This window comes from Parambassis ranga, chromosome 1 (assembly GCF_900634625.1).
Source record: "Parambassis ranga chromosome 1, fParRan2.1, whole genome shotgun sequence".
Taxonomy (NCBI): domain Eukaryota; kingdom Metazoa; phylum Chordata; class Actinopteri; family Ambassidae; genus Parambassis; species Parambassis ranga.
The window spans coordinates 15,560,829-15,583,344 of record NC_041022.1 but is presented as its reverse complement, the minus strand read 5'-3'; the positions used below and the strand labels follow the sequence as shown (position 1 = coordinate 15,583,344).

Below are 22,516 nucleotides of genomic sequence, written 5' to 3'. Positions count from 1 at the left end.
CCAAACTGCATTATATGGCAGGGATGTAAAGATGACAATAATAGTTTTATTTCTGTGTGAGGGCCCTTTAAGCACTTAATACTGATGTTTACGATGGTCTGCACCAGATCACAACCTTGATTTTAACTCACAAATCCCTGTTCATTACCTTTTATAAATGTTAAGTATTCATCAGTAGCTCCATACAGGAGTCTAACAGAGGAATACAAATGGGCTCAGTGCCCTACTTCAAAGCAGAAAACAACACTGCAAGCAATCAAGGGAAATAAGTGGAGGGATTAAGTGTTCTGGAGAGAGGGGGAGGAGGAGGGCAGGCAGGAGGTGGTTCCAATGCAAATAGCAACTGGATATGATGGACAGTTGTAAACAGACCGGGAGGAGGGTGGTTAGACAGGAGGGCACCTCTTGACAGGCTGCTATCATGTATGTATGTGAATGATTAGGAAAGAAAAACTATTTTCAGCCACCTGTAGCTGAACAGAAATTTTATCCAGAGTTTATTCAGGCTGTAATCTCCTCAGCACCTTCTGAGGGGAATAATTCCCGGGAATCATTTCCTTCAAGGCCTCCACTCAAACTGATATCAGATCTGTGTCAGGTAACTGACCTCTACAACATCTGGAAGTTCAGCAAGGAAACTCCATCAGTCTTTCCTGACTGAGGTTTGTTATCTTCTTTTTTGGCCACTTGCTCTTCACAGCTGTGTTTACAAGTAGCATGCCATGTTCAAATTGTCCACAGATGTCCAACCTCCAACTGACGTAATGACTGCAAAGTGCTGATTCCACCTTCAGCGGCTGTTTGTAACATTTTGGTAAAAGCTTCACACTAATCATAACTTCACATTGAACAGGAGGTTTCACACTGTGGCTGATCTGTGTAGTGTTTGCTGGTCTGAACAACATGTGAGTTATAAATATGTCCCAGACATTTTGAGCATGCACTTGTGTGCTTCCAGACAGGGAAAATCAAAGCGCGATGGGCCAGGACTCCTGAAGTTATCAGTACTTCTAGAGTCTGTCCGACAAGAGCCAGACTGTAAACAGGAATGTGGCTGTAACTGCCCTGTCAAAGACTCCACTATCAGTTCCCCTGATGTCTGAGAGAGCTGTGTTTAGCATGTGAACTCTACAAGCTCTGGGTCTGTGTGCTGTAGGACCATTACCAGTATAACATGGTAATCATGTTGAACATCGAGAGTTAATGTTCTCTTTTTCTTCTTCTTCTTCTTCTTCTTCTTCAACCCAGGAGTGTCCTGAGGTTGGTTAAAAGTGAGCAAAGTACGTGAAAGCTTTGATCAGCCAATGTACCGAACAGAGAGGCTAAAGTCAGTCTCCTTTACGTGTCAAAGTCAATCATACTGCTAATGCTTTAAATAATATGACACATTCAGTTAATTAACAAACTAATCTGGCATCACACTAGTGCTATATTCCTTGTATTTATCACAGTGATGATGTTCAAACAGTAAGTCCTCCCTGATTTCAGTAGGGAATGCTGATGCCAGTAAGACTGAGTCATCGATGAAAGAGGGAATTATAAGGTGATGTGTGGTTGGAATGCAGTCCTGAGACAAGAACCAGAGATGTGATAGAACACAACATGATTCATGCTGAGGCATCTACCTTCTTACTCTACAGAGGGGAACTCAAGTTCAAAATGAGCCCCAGAAGTCTCATTGGTAGCAATATAAATTAATATCATGGTAGAAATATATCTGCAAACAGTTCAGATCAAAGGGGACTCAAATGTGTAACCAGAAAGAACAAAAACACTGGGAGCATCCTGAGATGAAGCCCAAGGTGGAGGCATCAGTTTAACACAAAGGCTAAAATCCAATGTTGTTTTTTTTTAATGCAAAATACAAAGGAGACAGATTTACTGAGGCCAGGCTGAGGAACAAACTTATGTGATGTAAAAACAAATGTGGAACTGGAATGGCTTTCACAGGAATCTTCACGAAAACAGGAAGCAACAAATTGTACAAGTTTATAACAAAACACAGAACCGTGAAAGTGGTGCGCCACTCCTTCTTTGTGCTACAGAAAATTTACTTGTTGAGCTGTGATGCTTTCATCTCTAAGTCATTTTGTCGCCAGAGCGTGTACAGTACAGATTCTCGCTGATGTCCTTGTAGTCACACATAGTCACACAGACCTGCGTGGATGTTACTGTAAAAAAACCAACCAGCATGTATGAACCGCCTCCTCCCAGTTGAAAGCATGATATTAACCGCAGGTGTCTGGGTCAGCACAGGAGCATAACCCCACTACCTTACTGCAGCTTAGTCAAGCTTCAACAACAACAACAGCAAAAAAACCTCCCTTCAGAAGGCGTTCACTCTCCGATAGCTGAAGGCCAAAGTGAAGAAAGTTTCGGAAACTTTACGTCAGACAATTTCTTAGGAACACAAACTTTTCCGGAGGCTGTTTTTCATCAGCTGTCATCATTGCTGTTTTGACAATGCCTCCCTCCTTCTAATTAAAATAGTCTGGTAAAATTATATTGATTAATTTCAAATGAAGTCAAGCGCTGGAACTAAATCATTATGAAAATGCCTCCCATTTTCTTTGTGTCTTGTGCTGGAACTTTTTGTTTGTGTGAACCATATGTCCCACATTAATAAAGCCAGGCAGTATACTGAGCCCCCTTCACTCTGTCACTGCTTGTCACAGTAGGATTGGCCTCAAACTTATTATCTCCCTCCCCTCTCTCTGTCTCCTTCCCTTCTCTCTCTCTTTCCCTGTATCACTCTTTCTCTCTCTGTTCTTTCTGTTTTCACGCAAGTGTCCCAGTTAAGAAATTGCTTACATCCCACTCAGTCTGGGGCTGGATTGAAATTTCCCATAGGGTATGTACCAATATGCAGAGAGCACACTTCGACAGATGCCATCAGAGAACAAGCATATGAATTACCAGGCAGCCTGCCATCTTTGAGTTCAGACAGAATGGCATTAATACCTGATTACGATCCAAACAACAACACAACAACAACATGAAAGCCAAAGCAACTGGGAGCAGGTAAAGGTTTCATCATTTATATATTAATGGATTTACTAACAAAGACTCCCCCCCACCCCCCCACCCCCAAAAGTTAAAATGTCATAGAAGCTGCCAACAATCAAGGGACTTTGGAAGAAAAAAAAAACTAGGGGTAAGAAATCGGATGCCATCAGCAAATCACGTTCCAATAAATTAAATATTCGCCACCGCTGACCATAACTAATTCAGAAGCCATGATATATTCATGACTACAATTAAAGAAAACACGATCCCTTTAATTTCAAATGGCTGTAAATATTGGCATTACCCAATTAAGTCACATTTGACTGTAGGAAAAGTACCTGCAAATGAGCCATACGCGCTGGAGCCAATGAAAAATTACCAGACAGGCTGCTGTTTTATGTATTTTTTTTATGTATTTACATGTGTATTTTAAATCTGAAATTTAAATCTTATCCCTATAATATATATAAATATATTAAAGATCCATGTCATAAAGGACTTTACACCATAAATATTATGAAACAAGTTGTGTCTAACGCCAACCAAACTTCAACAATAAAAAGAAAGATTCACAATTAACCCACCTTGTGAAAATTGTGTTTACAATCTTGCACCTGCAGTGAAAATCTAAAAAAGTAACAGTCTTAGTACCGTAGATGAAGTATTAAAAAAAACAAATGATGTCAGAGAATATACCGTCCATGCTCTTGATGATCTCCTCCTCCCTCCTAAAAAAGAAGACAAAACATTTTATTTTATTTTTTGTTTCTATGCACACATAAGTACCTTATTATTAAATAAAAATGAAAATAAAAGTTTTAAATAAATAGAATTTTAGTTTTAGAGCCAATGCAGAAAATTAAAATAAAACCTATAACCAAACCTGGCCAGTATGCACAGATTTCTTCCAGGTATATATTAATTGTGTAATTGAGTGCTTTTCTTTTTAAGCAGTTGCTGTTTCAGCTCTTTGATGGTGCAAAAGAGAGACTGTGGTGACTTCCCTCTTCCTGCTCTCAGCACACATCATGATAAATGGTCCATTTCCAAATCCATAATGGACACTGATGTACAAGCACTCTTCTCTCTTGACATTAAAATGTCTTCTTCCATCAGTCAGGCATCTCAGATAGTACACACACACACACACACACTGGCGCTCTCTTTGGGAAGTGTTGGTTTTTGTAAACAGGTTTTAAAAAAACTGTTTATTTGATAATTTAAATGTTTGGTCAGGGAACACTCATCATCCAGACCTAACCACATTTTTACTAACTTATTATTTATCTGGTGATTTTTTTACATCTGTGAATCTCTGTGTGATGGCAAAAAAGCAGGAGGAAGAAAGTGTGATGTGGTTTGGCCACCCACACTGTCTGTAAAAGAAAATGCTGCCTGATGGTTTGCTCTCACTTCCTGTCTCAGTAAACCCCCCAAATGCAACAAACATCGCAACATGGACACTGACTTCCTCGTGCCTTCCTCCCTCCAGTCTAATCTCTGCTGCCTTTTGTGTGAGGAAACAGTTGCGTGTAATATATACAAGACATAATGTGAGTCAGGGTGGATTGAAAGAGAAGGTGGGAGGGATTTAAGGAAATGGGCAGATTGGAGGGGCGTTGGGCTCCCAGATGCCCCTGTCCCTGTGTGTGTGTGTTTGTGTGTGTGTGTCTTAGAGATGACTGTCAGCAGGCGGTGCCTCTGAGAGAGAGGAGAGAGGGGGGGTGATGTTTCCAAAGGGGGCCCAGTCTGTTACCAAAGGGAGGTGGAGATTTACTATCCCACCCAGTCAAAATGTCTCACTGGTGCTCTGACACACACACACACACACACATAGCAGAGATACGCACAACCTCTCTCTCACTCACACACTGTTGAGCACATACACTCAGACATACTGCAAACTCTCCACAGGAAACTCTGAGCCATAATGCGAAGGCATCTCAGAGCAGACGGGTGCATTGCTCAAACCAAGTGGGAGACGGTGCGACTTTGATAGTGCGTTAATTACTCATGTGATGTGATACAGATGTCTGGGGGCTTCAGCTGAAAGTTTGCCTGACGGTTTCCAAGGGGGCCAGGCAGACATTTTAGAAGCGGTAGGTGAAAACCAAATGTATTTATTATTTATGGATAGATCAGTTTGCGTGCTGTCACAGATCCCAGCAGTGTCATGCTGATGCTAAACTGTGATGCTACTTGAAGGGTTGGCTGCTAAATAGTTCTTTGTGTACTTGGTGACAGCTGGGACTTTGAACAGGAAGAACTCTGGGCTATAAGAGTTGCCTGTATGTGACACCATGAGAAGGGCTTAACTATCCATCTGATTGTCTGAAACTTTCTCTGCTTATCTCTTTAAGTGAGTCTGTGAAGTTGTGGCTTTGTTTTGTGAATTTTCATATTCATCATTTATGCTTACATCTGATGCTGATCTCATTGTAAATCAACGTTTTTTTTTTCATGGCTAAAAAAAACATCATAACCACATGTCTAAATCTTTCGAAATTAGAAACAGAGGGAGAATGCAGTGCAAAGCCACGCAAAGGGCCCATTGTCAAAACCTGACTGTGAAGCAACATTATTGACACAAAGACATAACTAGCTGCTCCTTCTTCCAGGAGTGACTGAGAGCAAAAAGGGATGCCCATTGTGCTCTGTCTGACTGTAACTAGTCCTGGCATCTCCCATCTGTGCCCCCTTGGCAAAACCTTTTTGAAGTCTTAAAGATGTTGTTAAACTTCCTCATAGCTTCTGAAGGGAACAGCAAGGCTTTTTCTTTCTCGTGCCTTACTTATGATATTGTCTCTTTATTAAAAGTGAAAGAAGCTGTTGGATTTTTATTTATTTTTAACTAAAAAATGTTCATGTTCTTTTTTTCTCCAGTGATATATTGGGACTGTCTTTCAATCAGCAAAATCAAAGAGCTCAATACGTTCCATAATGGGCACCCCAGCTGGGCATATGTTGGTGCTAATAGCCTGTATGGCAGCCAGAGGAGTGTGCCAGACAAGCAAAGCCAAACAAGAGGAGGACCTCATCCACAACTTTCCCGTCCACTCCACCCTCCAATCCTCCTTCTACAGCACCATCATTCCAACTACAGGGCCCCACTTCCCCCCCTTCGGGGGCCCAAAAGCTGACGCGCAGGCTGTGGGATCCGGCTCTGGCAATGGAAGTGTTGTAAAAAAAAAGGCGATGCCTCCTCCGATGTGCATTGCACCTACCTCAATTAACAGCTATTTCAAGTACATCAACACTATAATCTCCATTACAGTCTTTGTGGTGGGTCTGATTGGCAATGCCACCCTGCTGAGGATTATATACCAGCACAAGTGCATGAGGAACGGACCCAACGCCCTCATTGCCAGCCTGGCCCTGGGCGACCTTATCTACATTTTCATTGACAAACCCATCAATGTATACAAGGTAGAGTTTTTCGCTCCACTGCACGTATGTTTATTTAAACCTTACTTTCACGGCCATGCTGCTGAGTGATAGGCCCTGCTGCTGATACGATGGAATACAACAACAATAGAGGTGATACGCACAGATAAAGTGGAATATTACTGACAGGAAAAGAGAGGTGGGGGTTAGTGGGAAGGGGTCTGAGGGAGTGCACAAATAGATGGGAAAGTGTAATCAGTCGGACACTGTTATCTTCCACGTGTGGGGAGATTAGTGATGAGAGGAGCTGGGATATGGCCGGCTAAATAAACACAGGAATCAGGCTGCAGCCACGCATGCCACTGGCCTTGTATTGACCTAAGACATTAGTCACTGACCTTTATCTAAAGGGCCTATTTAAAAAAAAAGTGATAAATCCCATGAATGTTATTTTATCCAAACAAAAACAACATTGAAAAGTAACACAATACTGCAGTGAAATGAAATGTACATTTACAGTGTCAATCAGCTACTTTTCAATGACTCACAGCCTGGACCACTTAAATGATGCATAATGATGATGAATTATAGGGCCCCTGCCTCAGTTTGATTTACACCAGTAAACACACGCCATGCTTTGTGTAATAACAAAAGAGCGATGGCAAAATGAAGCCATCAGCCAACCTGATCTTTTGGGTCAGTTATGGGACGCCATGTTACAAAAGAGAAAAATGAGAGAGAGAGAGCCACCTGGTTAAAATTAACTCGGGGACTTGGAGGGCCACTTTGTAGTCTGAGCAACACATGTGCAGAGAGGAAACAAAAAGCTTACCGTGGGAGAAGTTTATGCACAAACAAAAGAAGAAGAGCCACGTCCGCAGTGTTGAAACCCCCCGTTTTTCCTCCTCAGGGCAAGGACATTGTTTCTGAAAAACCCAGTCCTTTGTTTTGTTTTGTTTTGAAAGACTTCTGTTGTATGAGCAGGAAGCGGCCTTGACTTATTTTACCAAAATAAGGTAATATCAGAGGAGATTTCAGAAGTTTAGGTCTCACATTTTGAACTCTAAAGCAGCTCTTTAATAACTAAATGCTCCCCTGCACCTTTTCTGATACATTTATAGGACCTGTGCTTTATAAGAACAGGTTATTTAAACATGCATGTGATGAATGTTGTTGCAGATGTGAATTACTTCCTTTGAGACACGGTGTGAGCATTCTGTGTTTTTTCCTTCCAGCTCCTGGCGTCACGCTGGCCTTTTGAAGACAGCACTCTTGGCCTGTGTCTGTGTAAGCTGGTTCCCTTTCTGCAGAAAGCCTCTGTGGGCATCACAGTCCTCATCCTGTGCGCCCTGAGTGTGGACAGGTCAGTGACACACACTGCGAGTAAAATCATTTCAGAGTAGGGTGGCAAAATACTCTACCTACACTCTAGCAATGTTGTTCAATCTGGCACTGGTCACTATTTTTCTCTCTTCTGATTATTTGTCAAGTAGTGTGAAAACAACTGTGTAAATATCACATAGGGATAACTGTGCAGTGAAATGATTCTGAACATCCAAGACCAGTGCTTACTTAGATCATTTGATCATTGATCATTTCTCATCTGCTATGTTATTACATTTATGTATAAAATGAAGACATGATTCAGAGAGAAGCAAACAGATTTAAAGACAACTTTTCTCAGCAGTAGGAGGAGTTAGGCTCAGAGGTAGCAGTGGCAAAGTTTATTACTGGTAGTCAAGATTTGAAGTAAAGATCCTCCTCATGTGCAATGTATGTATGTAAATCTGTCCTGGCCTTCATGGTTGGACTTATTGAGCTAATAATTGTTCATATCTTAATCTTAGATTTGTTCCACTTGTTTTATATTTTTTAAATGATTATCAAGCATTTTCTCCCACTCTGCTTTTAACTTTTTGTATTTTTATTTGTTATATTATTTGTATTCTATTACTCCTTTGAGGTGGTTGCTGCAACATAACAGTAGTAGTGTTGCACATAATTTAATGGAGGCAGCCATGTTACAGGAAAAGAGATGACAAAATGTGATTTGGCCAATAGCCTCATTAATTAATCTATATTTTACTCAGCTCAGCTTTAAAACGTATTTGTCACAAATACTTATGTAATATAATAACGAAGATGCAGAGATTCATTTAGACAGAATATATGAAATGTTTGATTTGATTTCAGACATAATGACAGGAAGACTCAGATAATCAGTTCAGGAAACTCGTTAGGTCATCACTGCTTTTTTTTTTTAAATCCATCTGCTCTTCTGCTTTGTTGCTTCAGTGTTCAAATGAAATCAAATCTATGACTTAAAAGGTACTTTGTTCTTGTTTAATAGAACATTTTGGAGCAATATGATAGATAGATATATATGTTACTTTATGTGAGCAATATATCCACTGTACAGTTTGTTAACATTACTTCAGCTTTACAGTGGAAAGTCCTGCTTTAATGGTACCTTAATAGAAATTCCATGATTAATAAATTATGATGATAATGTGCTAAAGACCAGTGTCCTTGCACTTTGTGCACTAGACACAATGTTAGAGATAAGAAGCTTCCATGTCCTGAACAGGCTCCAAGGTTCAGCTAGGCAGGCTATTTTAATGACCACTATTATGAGAAAAAGGCTGCAGAGCTGTACAGTCACACTCAGAGCAGATGCTCTCTCTGCTTGTTTCCAGGAAATGTGTAGCATAATCTCACTGTGTGTGTGTGTGTGCGTCTTAAGAAGTCTCTTTTGTATCTTTTCAATGTTGGAGGAAGAGAAAAAGGTGGATACATTACCACTTAGTGAAATATAAATGCCGCCATGTTGTTGAACAGAGAAATTCAAATGTGTCATGAAAAATATATTGTTTTTGCCATAAAATCTTGATGCACGGTTTTACTAAAACATTTCGACAAGTGGTTTCCATTAATGAAACAAACAAGCAAACAAGTATTCAGCGCGTTGGAAACACAAGCCAACAGACAGACCTCTCTGCCAACATGGGCTGGTCTGTTTGGAGCCTTCACAAAAATATAAATATTAGATATATAAAATAAACAATTGATCATCTCTCCTCATTAATTGTTAACATTTTGATATTCTTTGCTGACTGAGCAGTTTGTTGTGCTTGGTGTACTGCCATGCATAAAGGAAGTGCTGTTACCACAGAAAGTGATGACTTCACTGATTTCTGCTGAGTGATGGAGCCGTGTTTGTTTTCCTATTTTTACCTTTACTCTATCAGTATTTTCATATTCATTTAATCTCAGCAATTTAAAGGGGCAGTTCACCTCAAAATAATAATTCATATTTCCCTGTGGCATGCAGAGGTGTTCTTTTTCTGCCTTCTCACCGATGATAAAACACACACACACACACACACACACTGCTTTCACTGATCCACCATGATGCACACAGTAATATGGTCACATTGTTATTATTATTGAAATTAAGTCTTGAATTTGCATTCTTGTGGAAGTTTGAACATCACTCCAGTGCAAAGTTACATGTTTAACTGTTGAACATGAAGCAGCATATTAAAGGTCATGTATCCTAATGTTAATGGAGGACAATGTTATTTATCCTGCTGTGTGTCACAGGTACAGGGCTGTGGCCTCCTGGAGCAGAGTGCAGGGAGTGGGCATCCCCCTCTCCACGGTAATCGAGATTGTGTCTATTTGGGTGCTGTCACTCATCCTGGCAGTTCCAGAGGCTGTTGGTTTCGACATGGTTACCTTCAACTATGGCAACAACACCATACGCACTTGCATGCTTAATCCAACGACTGAATTCATGAAGGTACGGATCCTGTCGTGTTTTTGGATGCTTGTGTGTGTGTGTGTGTGTGTGTTGTCATACAGAAAATGATATAATATTCCAATCATCTTAAAAGGATGTTCTGTTTGAGTGGGGCGTGTTTTTAATGGAGTGTCAGTGCACTGATGCTATTTTTGATTCTTGATGGGTATTTATTTTTAGAGCATCAATACAACAGTAAAAAACTTTAATAGACTTCCCTGCCTGTGCAATGAATAAGTAACAAATAAATAAATAAATAAAATTGGAAAATAATAAACATGAAACTAAAAGTGTGCCAATCCACCCAAATTCACTGCAGTCAGTATTTTAACTCAAAGAGATTGCGGCCTTTTCACATCCTTGGAGCACATAATTGATTGCAGGCCAAGTACAATTACTGAGGCCCGGGGCCTCAGAAGAAACCACATGTGTGCACAAAACTGAACTAATCTTTCCCAGATATCAGTACTCCGCTGAGTTTGAAGAAACACACACCATTATTTAACAGTAATGAAGTAGCACTTTTGGGTTTTTGAAAGGCTTTCACACCATTTTGTTTGGTTTCGTTAGAACTCCAAGAGCCCAGGTGTGAACTTGAGAAAGTTGTGTAATAATATCTGGAAACTGTGCTAGATTTTTAACACTTTAAAAACAACAGACAACCAAAACCTTTTATCACACACACTGTAATTAGAAGGTGCTTAATTCCACACTAGCTGTGCTGCCTGTAGAGCAGCATTCAGTCCACAGTGGGCTGTAACTAAACCACACCTGGTCTGGGTTAGTCATTTCCGGTTTACTTCTGTAACTCAATATTCCACATGATGTTTCAGTTCAGCTTTAAACACCAATCAATAACATTTGATGAAATTTAAGAAGATAACATTAGAGCAATGGGCACCATATTTTATGGTTATAGTTTCTTCATGCATTTCCTCCCATTTAGTCTTGTTGTGCTGCTCTCCCTTTAGTTCTACAGAGATGCAAAGGATTGGTGGCTGTTCGGCTTGTACTTCTGTGTACCACTGGCCTGCACCGCTATCTTTTACACTCTGATGACCAGTGAAATGCTCAACCACAGGAACGGCAGCCTTCGGATTGCCCTCAGTGAGCACCTCAAACAGGTTTGACATTACTTCACCAATGAACACACACGTTTGTTGAGTCAGTTTTGTCCATTTTTACACAAACATATGCACTCTACTGCTTCTCTTTGTAGAGGAGGGAGGTGGCCAAAGCTGTGTTCTGCCTGGTCCTCATCTTTGCCCTCTGCTGGTTCCCGCTGCACCTCAGCAGGATTCTGAAGAAGGTGGTTTACCACCAGAATGACACTAAGCGCTGTGAGCTGTTCAAGTGAGTTTCGAGTAGAACAACAAAGATTTTATTAAAAGCTCTGTTGATGTTCATCAAAAAGAAACTGGACACTGTATTGGTTACAAGTTTACCTTTGAATAATAGGAACAAAGCACTAAGGAAGTGATAATGCAACATAATGATTCCACCTTTTACTCTCTGTTTTCAGTTTCCTGTTGGTCATGGACTACTTCAGCATCAACCTTGCAACAATTAACTCCTGCATAAATCCCATTATCCTCTACTTTGTCAGCAAGAAGTTCAAAAACTGCTTCAAGGTACAGTACGTTTTTGGTACAGATAGATATGAATAAATATACAGCACAATCACACAGGACTTTTTGTTTGAATGTGGCCAGTAAAGCAAACAGTGAACTTAACCCTTTGTCCATGACTCACATGCTGTGGTGGTGATGACATTCCATTACCACACAATGTAAAAGTAGCCTGATGATTTATGATGTCACTTTATTGGGTTAGGTCACACTCAAAGTGACCAGAGCTGACATGATCAGACATGGTTCCAGTGTACCGGTATATGTAATGGGGCCATATATATATATATGCACGACTGGCATGTTAAAATGTTGGCTTTTCTCTCTTCATATGTTCTTCCAGTCGTGTTTGTGCTGCTGGTGTTACTCTGACAACCAGCTGAGCAGCATTGGACCCATGAATGGTACCAGTATCCAGTGTAAAAGCCCTGAGCCCATCAACGTCAACACTGACCGCAGCATAAGGAAATACAGCAACTGATCTCTCAGCTGAGAAGCAAATTTCAAGGAGGAGACGTTGAAGCTTTTTTTTTTTTGTGCGACAAATAATGTTTTCAGACATTAAATACTCTTCATTAGGACCGCTGAACACCAGTCTGGAAGGGATGGATAAGGAACTGGAATTAAAAGGAACAAACAATGGATTTGTTGTACAATACTCTGAAGTATCCTGAGCCTCTCAGCAGGCTGATTCCCTCTGTTCCCACACCCACGGACAGTGACGCTGAAGGAAGAGAGAGAGGGGGTGGAGAGAAGGAGGACTCTAAAGGGATGCAGCTGAAAGCTGACTATAAATTACTCTCTATCAGGAGCCAAGCATGCTATTCCTGTAAAGGGCAGCACTACTGGGAAGGATGCGTCGGGAAGGAAAAAGCTGACTGCTCACTGTCAGAGGAGATGATGGGAGACATGCTGTCCCCAAGAGTTTACTACTCACTGGTTATGAAAAACAGGAAAGTGTGTTACTGACTCAAGCAGCAGTTCATTTTCCATGAATCATGTACAGTGTACTCAAAGTTCATTTATTTCATGTCCTGCTGCCTTTTCTGACTCATCTAGAAAATAAAGGGAAATGTCTCTGATCATCAACAGGAGCACCGTTTCAATTTAACATGAGCATGATCCACAGGCCTCTAAATGGCAACAAATGAAGTGTAGGACTGGAGCTGATAAAGCAGACAGATACGGTATCTCTGTGTTTTCAAATGAAGGAGCTTTCATAATGCATTCATAATGCAACATTGACCAAAAATAGACACATTTTCTACAACACTGTGAACTTACCAAATAAGCAGTTTTTGTGACATGTATGCCTGTATAACCCATGAAAAATCAAACATATCTATAGTGTACATTCTATAACACCATGTTACAGTATATTACTCAGACAGAGGTAGACAATGTGTTGTGTAAAAACTCCAAAATGAAGGAACAGTTTGAGATTTTGTGAAATGCACTTATTTACTCTTTTGTTATTAGTTACCACTCTGTAATGTTTATCATATGAAACTGCAGCCTGTCAGCTTAGCTTAGCATAAATACTTGAAACAGTGGGAAACCTGTGGTCTGGCTTTGTCCAAATAAGGCAAAAATTTCTGTCTCCTAACTCATACACTTTTATTCAGGCATTACTGTATCATCACCTACAATTATATATTATTTTTCTTTCAGCTTAGCATGAACCCTTCGTTTCGTGCCTAACCCCTTGCCCTGTTTTTAATGCCTGACTCTAACCGGTATTTTTGTTATTGCCAAATCCAACCATGATTTAAAATAAAACATAAATTCAGGTGAAAACAAAACAGCCTGTAGTGTCAGGGGTACTCAAACCCCACACCTGGATCAAAGTCCACTATGTGAATGTTACTCTACCATTTCCAACCTGCCTTCTTGCCTCAGTGTCAGTGCCATGATCCCATGGCATTATAGAATAGTCAGATATCGGCCAATATGTCCATATGTTAGCATAATCATAACTATGTGGTGTGTCAGGCAGATGTATCATCTGACTGTAACTTTTGTTTTTATTTTTTTTACATGAGGATGTGTTGACAAGTGTACAGCAACCACATGAAACCAACAATAATTTGTCCTGACATTTGCTGGCTGAAGTTAACTCCAAAACAAATGTTTTATCTTCTTTTTGCTTTTATACAGTAACAGACACATATGTTTGTTTAAGGAAGTTCACGTTGTAAAATTAAAACAAAAAAGACATTTTGATAATATGATACTTTGGAACTAGTCTTGGCTGTGTCCAATTACTTCCTCATTGAGCAAAGCTCTCAGGCCGTTGCCACAGACAACAGGAATGTGGATGAGGGTATTGCCTAAAATTATTATGTGAAAATTGTATTCAGCTACCAAAGAACGATACTGTCTCATGCTATTGATATGTGAATACACACAAATCCGTTAGAGTTTGAATGTGTGCTACCACATGTGTGAGCGTATCTTCTGTAATAAATACTTGCATTTCTTTAGTTGGAGTGTTTTGCACACTTGTGTACAGGAGAACAAACTGTACAGTGATGTTTTATCACTATTCACCAAAGTGAGTCATAATAATCAGTAGAAAATGGAGCTCTTATATGTTTGTTGTAATTGATTTGACATGCTAACCTCGTGTTATTGCTGCTGCTTATACCAATAAATCCCTTTCCATCTCCACTGTATGAAACAAAGAGGTTTATTTTGCCATCATTTTACTTTCTCCAAGGAGTCAAGGGCCTCCCTTCTGTTTTTCATCTGCATCTGTGAGAAAAAGACGTCTGGGAGTGATTTAAAACACGCTGTGACCTGCTTGGCAACTGAGCCCTGAGGGTTGCTAATGTCAGCAGAGAGGATGTGAACGGCTTGGACGTGGGAATGTGATACGTATAATTCACTTCTCATCTCTGTTGCCAAACGAGGATAGAGAAAAACAAAAGTTTGACCATTACACAGCCATGTTTCAGCCGGATCTTCTGGCAGGATTGCATGTGTTCTGCATTTAAACACATCGCAGTGGTATAAGAAGTTGTAGACGATGATGGCAACACAATTACATATCATCGAAGGCTTAACTTAAGTACAATTTGCCTCATCTTATGATACAGTTTAGCGTCTCGTAGCTCTGACCAAATATGTTATTGACCCAGGATTACACTCATGCAAAACTGTCAGAGAGAGATGGCTACCAGAGCCTTTTAATCCCATATACAAAGCTGAAAAACATCCAAAACCAACAGGCTGTCGTAGCAGCCGTGGTTTTATCAGAACGTCGGTCTGTTATTTGTTTCAGCGGCTTGGTGATAAATCTGATCCAGGTCATAAACTTTATGAAATTGTTACATATTCCTCATTTTAAGTCATATTCTGGGTTCCAACAAACACAAAACTTTGGTTGCTAGGCTGTGTTATTTATTTATTTTTCGTTACAATTTAACTAAGCAGAGTGAAATATAAGAAATATTAGGATGGAACTTTGGAATACATTCCTGCATCTTCGGGAAGTGAAAGAAAGAAATCAGAGAGTGTGAGAAAAGGCAAAGCAAAGTGAAACAGAGATATTTGGAATTTGGTGGGAACCTTGTTTCCTGCCAGCAATAAACCGAATACAGCTCAAAAACAAATATTAGAGGATATCAAAGGTCCAGAGGGCTTGTCCATGCAGAGCCTATTCAAATCTGGTTGTTGTTACAGTAAATATGTTGAAGAGCAATCACTGCTTAAGACTAGGACAATTGACAAGATGCTAACAGAGAGGATTTATTTTACTTCTGTTTGACATCTCATTATTTTATTATTGCATATGTTTTAATATTTTATTAATTATTTTATTCAGGCCTAGGTTCTTGGTATTTTTTTTCTTCCTGTTTTGCATTAAAGTTTTTTTTATTTTTTTTGTGATCACATCACGTTCTCATCTATCCCCAGCATACATAAGGACAGGGAGCATACCGGTTTCATATTAGTTCAGTGAACATAAACATTTTAAATCTATGACCCACAGTGAGACCAAGGCTGGATTTCTAAACAAGCAAAGAGGGAAACTGCTATGGAACTGGCCAGCTGAATAATAAACTCCTGTTTATTTTTAACAAATCAATCGGCACATGTAAACAAATAGATGGAATTAGTAATATCTGTGCTGTTAGATAGTAAATGAAAGGACGTGCAGGGAGTGGGCTGGATGATGTTGTGTCAGTGAAGCTAAAGAATAAAGCTTAGAGATCTCTGTTTGGCTTTCTTTGGCGCCACCTTTGGTGATAAGTGGAAATTGCAGTTTTTTTAAACATAACTTTCAGAGAAAGAGTATTGACCGTGTCATATCAACAACCAGCTGCCACCTGGAGAAGTATAGAAATTATGGATATACTCTATGTTCAACAGGGTTACTTGTAACTTTAGCTGAAGAACAAACCACACACACACACAGGTGAGCTCCAGGTAAGTCGTCTACTATCTTAGTAGGCGGCACAAAGATATGAGACATGAATCAGTAACTGAGTAGAGCATCTGATTTTAAAATGTCTCCACACTATCACTGTGACAGAGCAAATAAACTGACAGAATAGATGGAAATCTTGTTGAGACATGAGCAGCACTCTAAAGCAAGAAAAGCTAGTAAGCTACAGATTTGTTGGCAGATAACATGTCATTCTGCTATTCTGACCTTGTTTTGTGTCTGACGTTCTAACTTACACCTCCAAGACAAACAGAGTAGCAAATAGAGCAAGTCAGCCGAGATGCTGTCATAATGTGATTGATTTTCTTACAATTGTCTAAAGGAAATTGGCTTAAAGGAGATTGAGAACCATATAAAGGCAGAACTTTTTTTTAAATATAAATAACGATTGTTCATGTTGTGTTAGAGGTTCGTCAGCTCCTTTCTATTTTGTACTGCTGTTCCTGCTTATCAACATAAGTGATGCACTGCCATCACCCAACATTTCCTGACACAGAGGCCTTTGGCAGACACACTAGGATAAATAAGTAATTGTTGAACAATTACAGAGTTGTGTATTCCTTTGACAAAGGAGGTGCACTTTGGCTGATGCATTATATCTCAGGAATCAGACAGTATGTCTCCTCCTTTGTTCTGCATTGATTATTATTATTCCTCAGACCCATCCAGTCTGTTCATTATGTGCGTTGTTGTCTACAAGGCACACACTGTTACTTCTAAAACCTGATAGTTATGGGTCTGAACTTGTGAGATGTGATGAGCGCCGTATCCGTTATGCTAAAATATGTTATTGGGTCTGATCAAACACAACATATGTTTATCTACCCTGCCCTCACATGGCTGTACCCTGAATGCCACTTTGCATGGTTATTCCCTCCAAGCTATCCACAATGGCACTCGCTTGCACGTCTTGTGGCAAAGACCATTTTTAATTCATAAAAGCCAAAAGGACCAATTCAAAATTCATGAACAATCTGTCCTACAACAACCAATGATTTCTGTGACTGTGGGGCAGTGCAGACACAGTGCAACAGAAAGGAAAGTTCTGCCTCCCCCTGTTTTACAGAAAAACACACACACACACAAACACTCAAGTATGCACATGCACACGTAGAAGGAAAAGGTTAAAAGAAGGTTGTGTCAGTGTTTTTTTCAAAGATTAATCATTATATCATTTGGGTTAAACACAAACATATCAGTGCAAAATCAGTGAAAGACAGCCTCTATCGGTGTATGAAGGTTATTTTACTTTCATATCAGAATGCAACAATGTTCTCAATACATGTTTATAAATGTACTTTAGTGTTGGCCTAGATTAGTGTTACAAACATGTATTTGTTCTTGCATCTGAGGTTTAAAACTGTCACATGTGCTGGTGTCGCACTGCACCAAAATAAACATGTGTGTTAGTCAAAAGGACAGAGATCTGAGATGACCTTAAAAGGGTCAAAGCAGACTAATAAAACTAAAACAAACAGATGGAATGGAAATTTTAACTTAAATAATCATTCTATTCCTCGATATGGTTCTGAACAGATTTTAAAGAAATAAAATTATTTGTACACAGCAAGAAAAGGGAAAGAAAGAAAGAAGGAAAGAAATACATGGGTCAGCTGTGATGCACTTTAATTTTGTAGATTGATTCATTCAATAAAGCTTCATTTGGGCAACAAAATTAAGCCAAAACAATATACTTCAGTTGTGTCAGGCCTAGTATGTATAAACAACATGGGGTCAACCAGTTACAGACAGTTACTACTGCTGCTACCATAGACAGTCTTCTGGTGAGATGATTGTTACTTCACATTGCCATCTGCTGGTAAAAGCACGGATCATGTGGTCAATGAACTGTAGTGCAAGCAAACTAGCCACAAGACTCTCTTAAGCGATTGGCTACTTCCCTCGATGTATCCAATCAAATTGTAGGTTATAGGCGGGACTGTAGCGAAGACAAAACAACCGGAAGTAACCGATCGACAGCAAATACTTCTTCGTAAACTTTTACCTTCATGAGCCGATAGGCTATTAATAATTTTCTCTTAATGTAGGGAGTCGATTGCTGTGTTAAAAGTGAAGTTTTACTCAATTGCGGTTGTTATTGAGAAACTTTAGCCCGCATGGGTCATCCGCACTGTTTGTTTACATGATAAATCAGCTGACAAGCTAACGTTAGCAACCCTGCTCCTGGAAGCGAGTCATATGAGCTGCTAATTATCCCACCGCTTTGTCTTCATGAATGAAACGTAACATTAGAGAAGGAGTTGAAATACCTGTACACTCGTGGAGGGTTGTCTTAGGCGCATGTGGGTCGTTTAAAGAACAACAATGCGAAGCTAACGTCCAGTACCCTGGCAGGGTTAGCAAGGCTGGTTAGACGAGTTACATTGTTTTGTCAAGGGATCAGTGGCCCCTACTGCTTCTTCTTCATGACAAGATGCCTTGTTCCTGTGGGAACTGGAGACGGTGGATTCGGCCTTTGGTCGTTGTACTGTATATTTTGTTGCTGTTAGTCGTTCTACCTTTGTGCATTTGGGAACTACAGAAGTCAGAGGTCAGTTCAATACACAGTCGATGACTCTGAGTGCCATGTATCTGTTTCTTTTGATTCACAGAGGCCTGTTGATACAGCGCAGAACACAGATATTCAAGTGCTGTACTTAAAAAAAGTGTGAAGTGCTTTTTTACATTGCATATATATACTACATTTTCACCACCTTTAAGTACATTTTGCTAACAACAGTATTTGTTGTATTTCACTTACATGTACATCTTAATAGAAGATATAAATTTAAAATCCAGTTTTATGCATTCATTTCATTTTAATGACTCTGATTCTGTATCACGGCAGGTTGGGACTCATAACAAAGCATGGTTTATCGCAGGGATTTTTGTCTTCATGACCATACCCATATCATTATGGGGCATTCTTCAGCATTTGGTGCACTACACCCAGCCAGAGCTTCAGAAACCCATCATCAGGTATGGATGATTACGATCACCTCAGCTACAAATGATAGACTGAAGCAGGCTTTAATAATGTGTGTTTTCTTGTTTTTAGGATACTATGGATGGTCCCTATCTACAGCTTGGACAGCGTAAGTTGTGCATTATTTGATCAAAGTTTTAACAGATAAGAGGTTAAATGGAAAATTGTTTGTTGCCATATTGTCATGTTCTTAAGACACTTCCTTAAGTTTATACATGTACTATTTGACACCATACATCCTTATCTTTTTCTCCTTTTTTATTCTTAGTGGCTTGCACTGAAATACCCCGCTATAGCAATCTATGTGGACACTTGCAGAGAGTGCTATGAGGCATATGTCATCTACAACTTCATGACCTTCCTGCTTAACTACTTGGAAAATCAGTACCCCAGCCTGGTGTTGATGTTGGAAGTCCAGGAGCAGCAGAAACACCTGCCCCCTCTCTGCTGCTGCCCACCTTGGCCAATGGGAGAGTGAGTTCCAGTCAAAATAACATCTAATAATCCACATGGGTTTGCTAAGATGTGTCTTTGTTTTGTGTTACTTTTTGAACAGCAACAAAAACCTGGCATAACAACAATATTAGTTCAGCTATTGTAATAATTCCTCATCGTCTTATAGAATTACAGGTTTAATAGGCTTTTACATACTTTTACAACAGATTTCATTTTAATTTATTTATGATGTCTGTAATTTTGAAGAAATTCTGGTGAAGTTTGTTACTTGTACTTGTGGAAGTTTGTCCTGCTGCATCTAGCTGTTCAGAGAGTATTTTCTAAAAAAGAAAACACACCAATAACAGTCACCAACTTTGAATTAGCCTCAGTCTAATTGGTTAATGTTCCCTGTGTGCTCTTCATTTAGTCCAGAGCTATTTTTTAAACAGGCGACTTTGGCTTGAAGGCCAGCTGCATCAGCCTGCTGTTAACCTTATATTTGACGATGTTGGCCTGTTTTAACCCTTGTAGTATTAAATGTTGCCTAATGATGTAGAATTTTGAGAAATAAGTTAAATGCTGTCATTTAAATGTCATTGCAGGGTTTTATTGTTGAGATGTAAACTGGGAGTGTTGCAGTACACAGTCGTCAGACCCGTCACAACAGTGATCGCTTTGTAAGTAAACTCTGCTCTTAGTTTCTAAGTTTCTCACTTAGATTTTCACTGTTTGTGTTGATGTCAGCTACAGCTGTGTCTTTTTCCTTTCTAGAATCTGTCAGCTGTGTGGAGTGTATGATGAGGGCAATTTTAGTTCAGCAAATGCATGGACATACCTGGTCATCTTCAACAACATGTCACAACTGGTAATTACTCTTCCTTGTCTGGTCTTTGGTCTTTGATGGTTAAAATAATTTGTTTCAAGTAAGATCTGCATCTTAACGTTCACTGTTGTGAACCACGTTTCTCTCTCTGTGTCTTGTCCTGAAACAGTTTGCCATGTATTGCCTGGTGCTGTTCTACAGAGCTCTAAGAGAGGAACTCAGTCCAATCAAACCAGTGGGCAAATTTCTCTGTGTCAAAATGGTGGTTTTTGTCTCTTTCTGGTAAGACAACATTGAAATTATGACTCATGTGAATATAGTGGGGTTTTACCCCCACATATAGGAAACTTATGTGGGAGTGAAATTCAGGTGTTGTAAATGTTCCCAGGCAAGCTGTGCTCATCGCTTTGCTGGTGAAAGTGGGAATTATATCAGAGGAACACACGTGGGACTGGAAAAGTGTGGAGGCTGTAGCTACAGGTTTACAGGTATTATGGTTTTATGGTGCATCTTCGATTTTGTATTATTCATGTATGAAAATACATTAATGCGCTAAGACCAAACTGTCCTGTGTTTTTCAGGATTTCGTCATATGTGTGGAGATGTTTCTTGCAGCCATTGCTCATCACTTCAGCTTTACTTACAAACCTTACATCCAGGAGGCTGAGGAAGGCTCTTGCTTTGACTCTTTCATGGCGATGTGGGACATCTCTGATGTTAGAGCAGACATCTCTGAACAAGTCCGCAATGTTGGTAAGTGCCTGTCAGATGTCTCTGATATTCTACCTAACATTAAAAAAATTCAACAACCTCTTTTGGTCCACATTGACAGGGAGAACAGTTATGGGCCGTCCAAGAAACTCTTATTTCAGTGAGGCACAAAATGATGGTGAGCGATCCGGCCTGCTCTCTTCAGGATCTCAGGATGCCATCACTGAAGCAGCTTCCAACCCAGTGTCTCCTAAAGGTCAGTATCAAGGCCTGGGTAGAACCCTTGCACCGCACTCTGTGTCCGCCCCTGCTGGGCTTGGCTCAGCGCTGTGGGATGAACGGTACGAGGCCCGATCTGAAGAAACCCAAGAAGAAGAAAGGACTGACCGAACCAAAGAACCAGCAGAGGCAGATCTCATTGTGATCACCTAGCTTGGCCTCGTCTCACAAAGAGACTATACCACACACAGTATGGTTGCGAAGGCCTCTTATTATAGACTGGCTTTGTTCTTTCAGACCTTGCTGATGCACACAAAACTACAAAACTAGTTTGCCAGCAATTGCAAAACCAAGTGGACCTCTTTGCCTGTGACAGCTCCAAGAATGTTTAGCGAAGCTATGGCACTAAAAGACTCATAGTTAACATTCAATTTCTGCTGTTTTATGTTGGGACGTACTCTATCAACTCTAGGTAATGCTAGAATCTGATGTCATTGACAGGACACATTTTAAAATGCACCCATAAGCGTTAAATCCGTTAAACAATGCAGCATACAATGTAAACTGTTGTTTCATAAGATGTGTTTTTTTAAAGGTAGGGTAGGAGATTTTGAAAACTCAGTGTGAGTCAGCCAGATTTTGAAAGTAAACACACGCCCCGCTCTCTCGGAGCTCACCCCGAAGCCACGCCTCCCAACCAGTCTGTGACTTCGGCCATCATGCACGTACCTCTCTGGTGCACACAGAGCAGGAAGAGAGTGACAACCAGCCAATACTCCGCGCAGGTGCGCCTCGTAGGATTGGCTGATGTTTTTAGTGTTTTATAGCTTCCACGGATGATTAATATTCTTCGTTTTAAAGCAAAACTGCCGAACTAATTGGTTGCTATCGGATTGTAAAGAGAAGTTACACTAATTGAACAAAATAGTGCATCAGAATGAAATCTCCTACCCTACCTTTAATTAGAACATTACTACACAACGTTATGTGTCAGTCATATTCTTTTGTGGCAGAAGCCCAATATGCAACCTTTTACAAATGTAAAGATGTTCTTAATATTGTATCCATG

General features: G+C 40.0%; 2 protein-coding genes across 2 annotated transcripts; both read left to right on the top strand.

Moving 5' to 3' along the window:
• Positions 1–4,822: 4,822 nt before the first annotated feature.
• On the top strand, positions 4,823–14,495 carry ednraa (endothelin receptor type Aa). The gene is made up of 8 exons (XM_028406623.1): positions 4,823–5,105; positions 5,890–6,432; positions 7,626–7,753; positions 9,994–10,192; positions 11,164–11,316; positions 11,412–11,545; positions 11,715–11,823; positions 12,164–14,495. Exons 2-8 carry the CDS (start codon positions 5,947–5,949, stop codon positions 12,299–12,301), a joined length of 1,347 nt encoding a protein of 448 aa, XP_028262424.1. The 5' UTR covers positions 4,823–5,105; positions 5,890–5,946; the 3' UTR covers positions 12,302–14,495.
• A 3,715-nt stretch (positions 14,496–18,210) lies between these two features.
• On the top strand, positions 18,211–22,140 carry tmem184c (transmembrane protein 184C). The gene is made up of 10 exons (XM_028404800.1): positions 18,211–18,821; positions 19,119–19,249; positions 19,329–19,365; positions 19,525–19,730; positions 20,297–20,371; positions 20,466–20,559; positions 20,687–20,799; positions 20,906–21,005; positions 21,099–21,270; positions 21,350–22,140. The coding sequence occupies exons 1-10, from the start codon at positions 18,705–18,707 to the stop codon at positions 21,658–21,660; spliced, it is 1,356 nt and encodes a 451-aa protein (XP_028260601.1). The 5' UTR covers positions 18,211–18,704; the 3' UTR covers positions 21,661–22,140.
• Positions 22,141–22,516: the final 376 nt, after the last annotated feature.

Bases quoted from the DNA above. Each gene is read 5' to 3' on its own strand.
- ednraa (XM_028406623.1), top strand. From the start codon at position 5,947: ATGGGCACCCCAGCTGGGCATATGTTGGTGCTAATAGCCTGTATGGCA. The intron at 6,433-7,625 runs GTAGAGTTTTTC...TTTTCCTTCCAG, and splicing joins AACCCATCAATGTATACAAG to CTCCTGGCGTCACGCTGGCC. The intron at 11,317-11,411 runs GTTTGACATTAC...TTCTCTTTGTAG, and splicing joins TCAGTGAGCACCTCAAACAG to AGGAGGGAGGTGGCCAAAGC.
- tmem184c (XM_028404800.1), top strand. From the start codon at position 18,705: ATGCCTTGTTCCTGTGGGAACTGGAGACGGTGGATTCGGCCTTTGGTC. The intron at 18,822-19,118 runs GTCAGTTCAATA...GTATCACGGCAG, and splicing joins GGGAACTACAGAAGTCAGAG to GTTGGGACTCATAACAAAGC. The intron at 21,006-21,098 runs GTATTATGGTTT...TGTGTTTTTCAG, and splicing joins CTGTAGCTACAGGTTTACAG to GATTTCGTCATATGTGTGGA.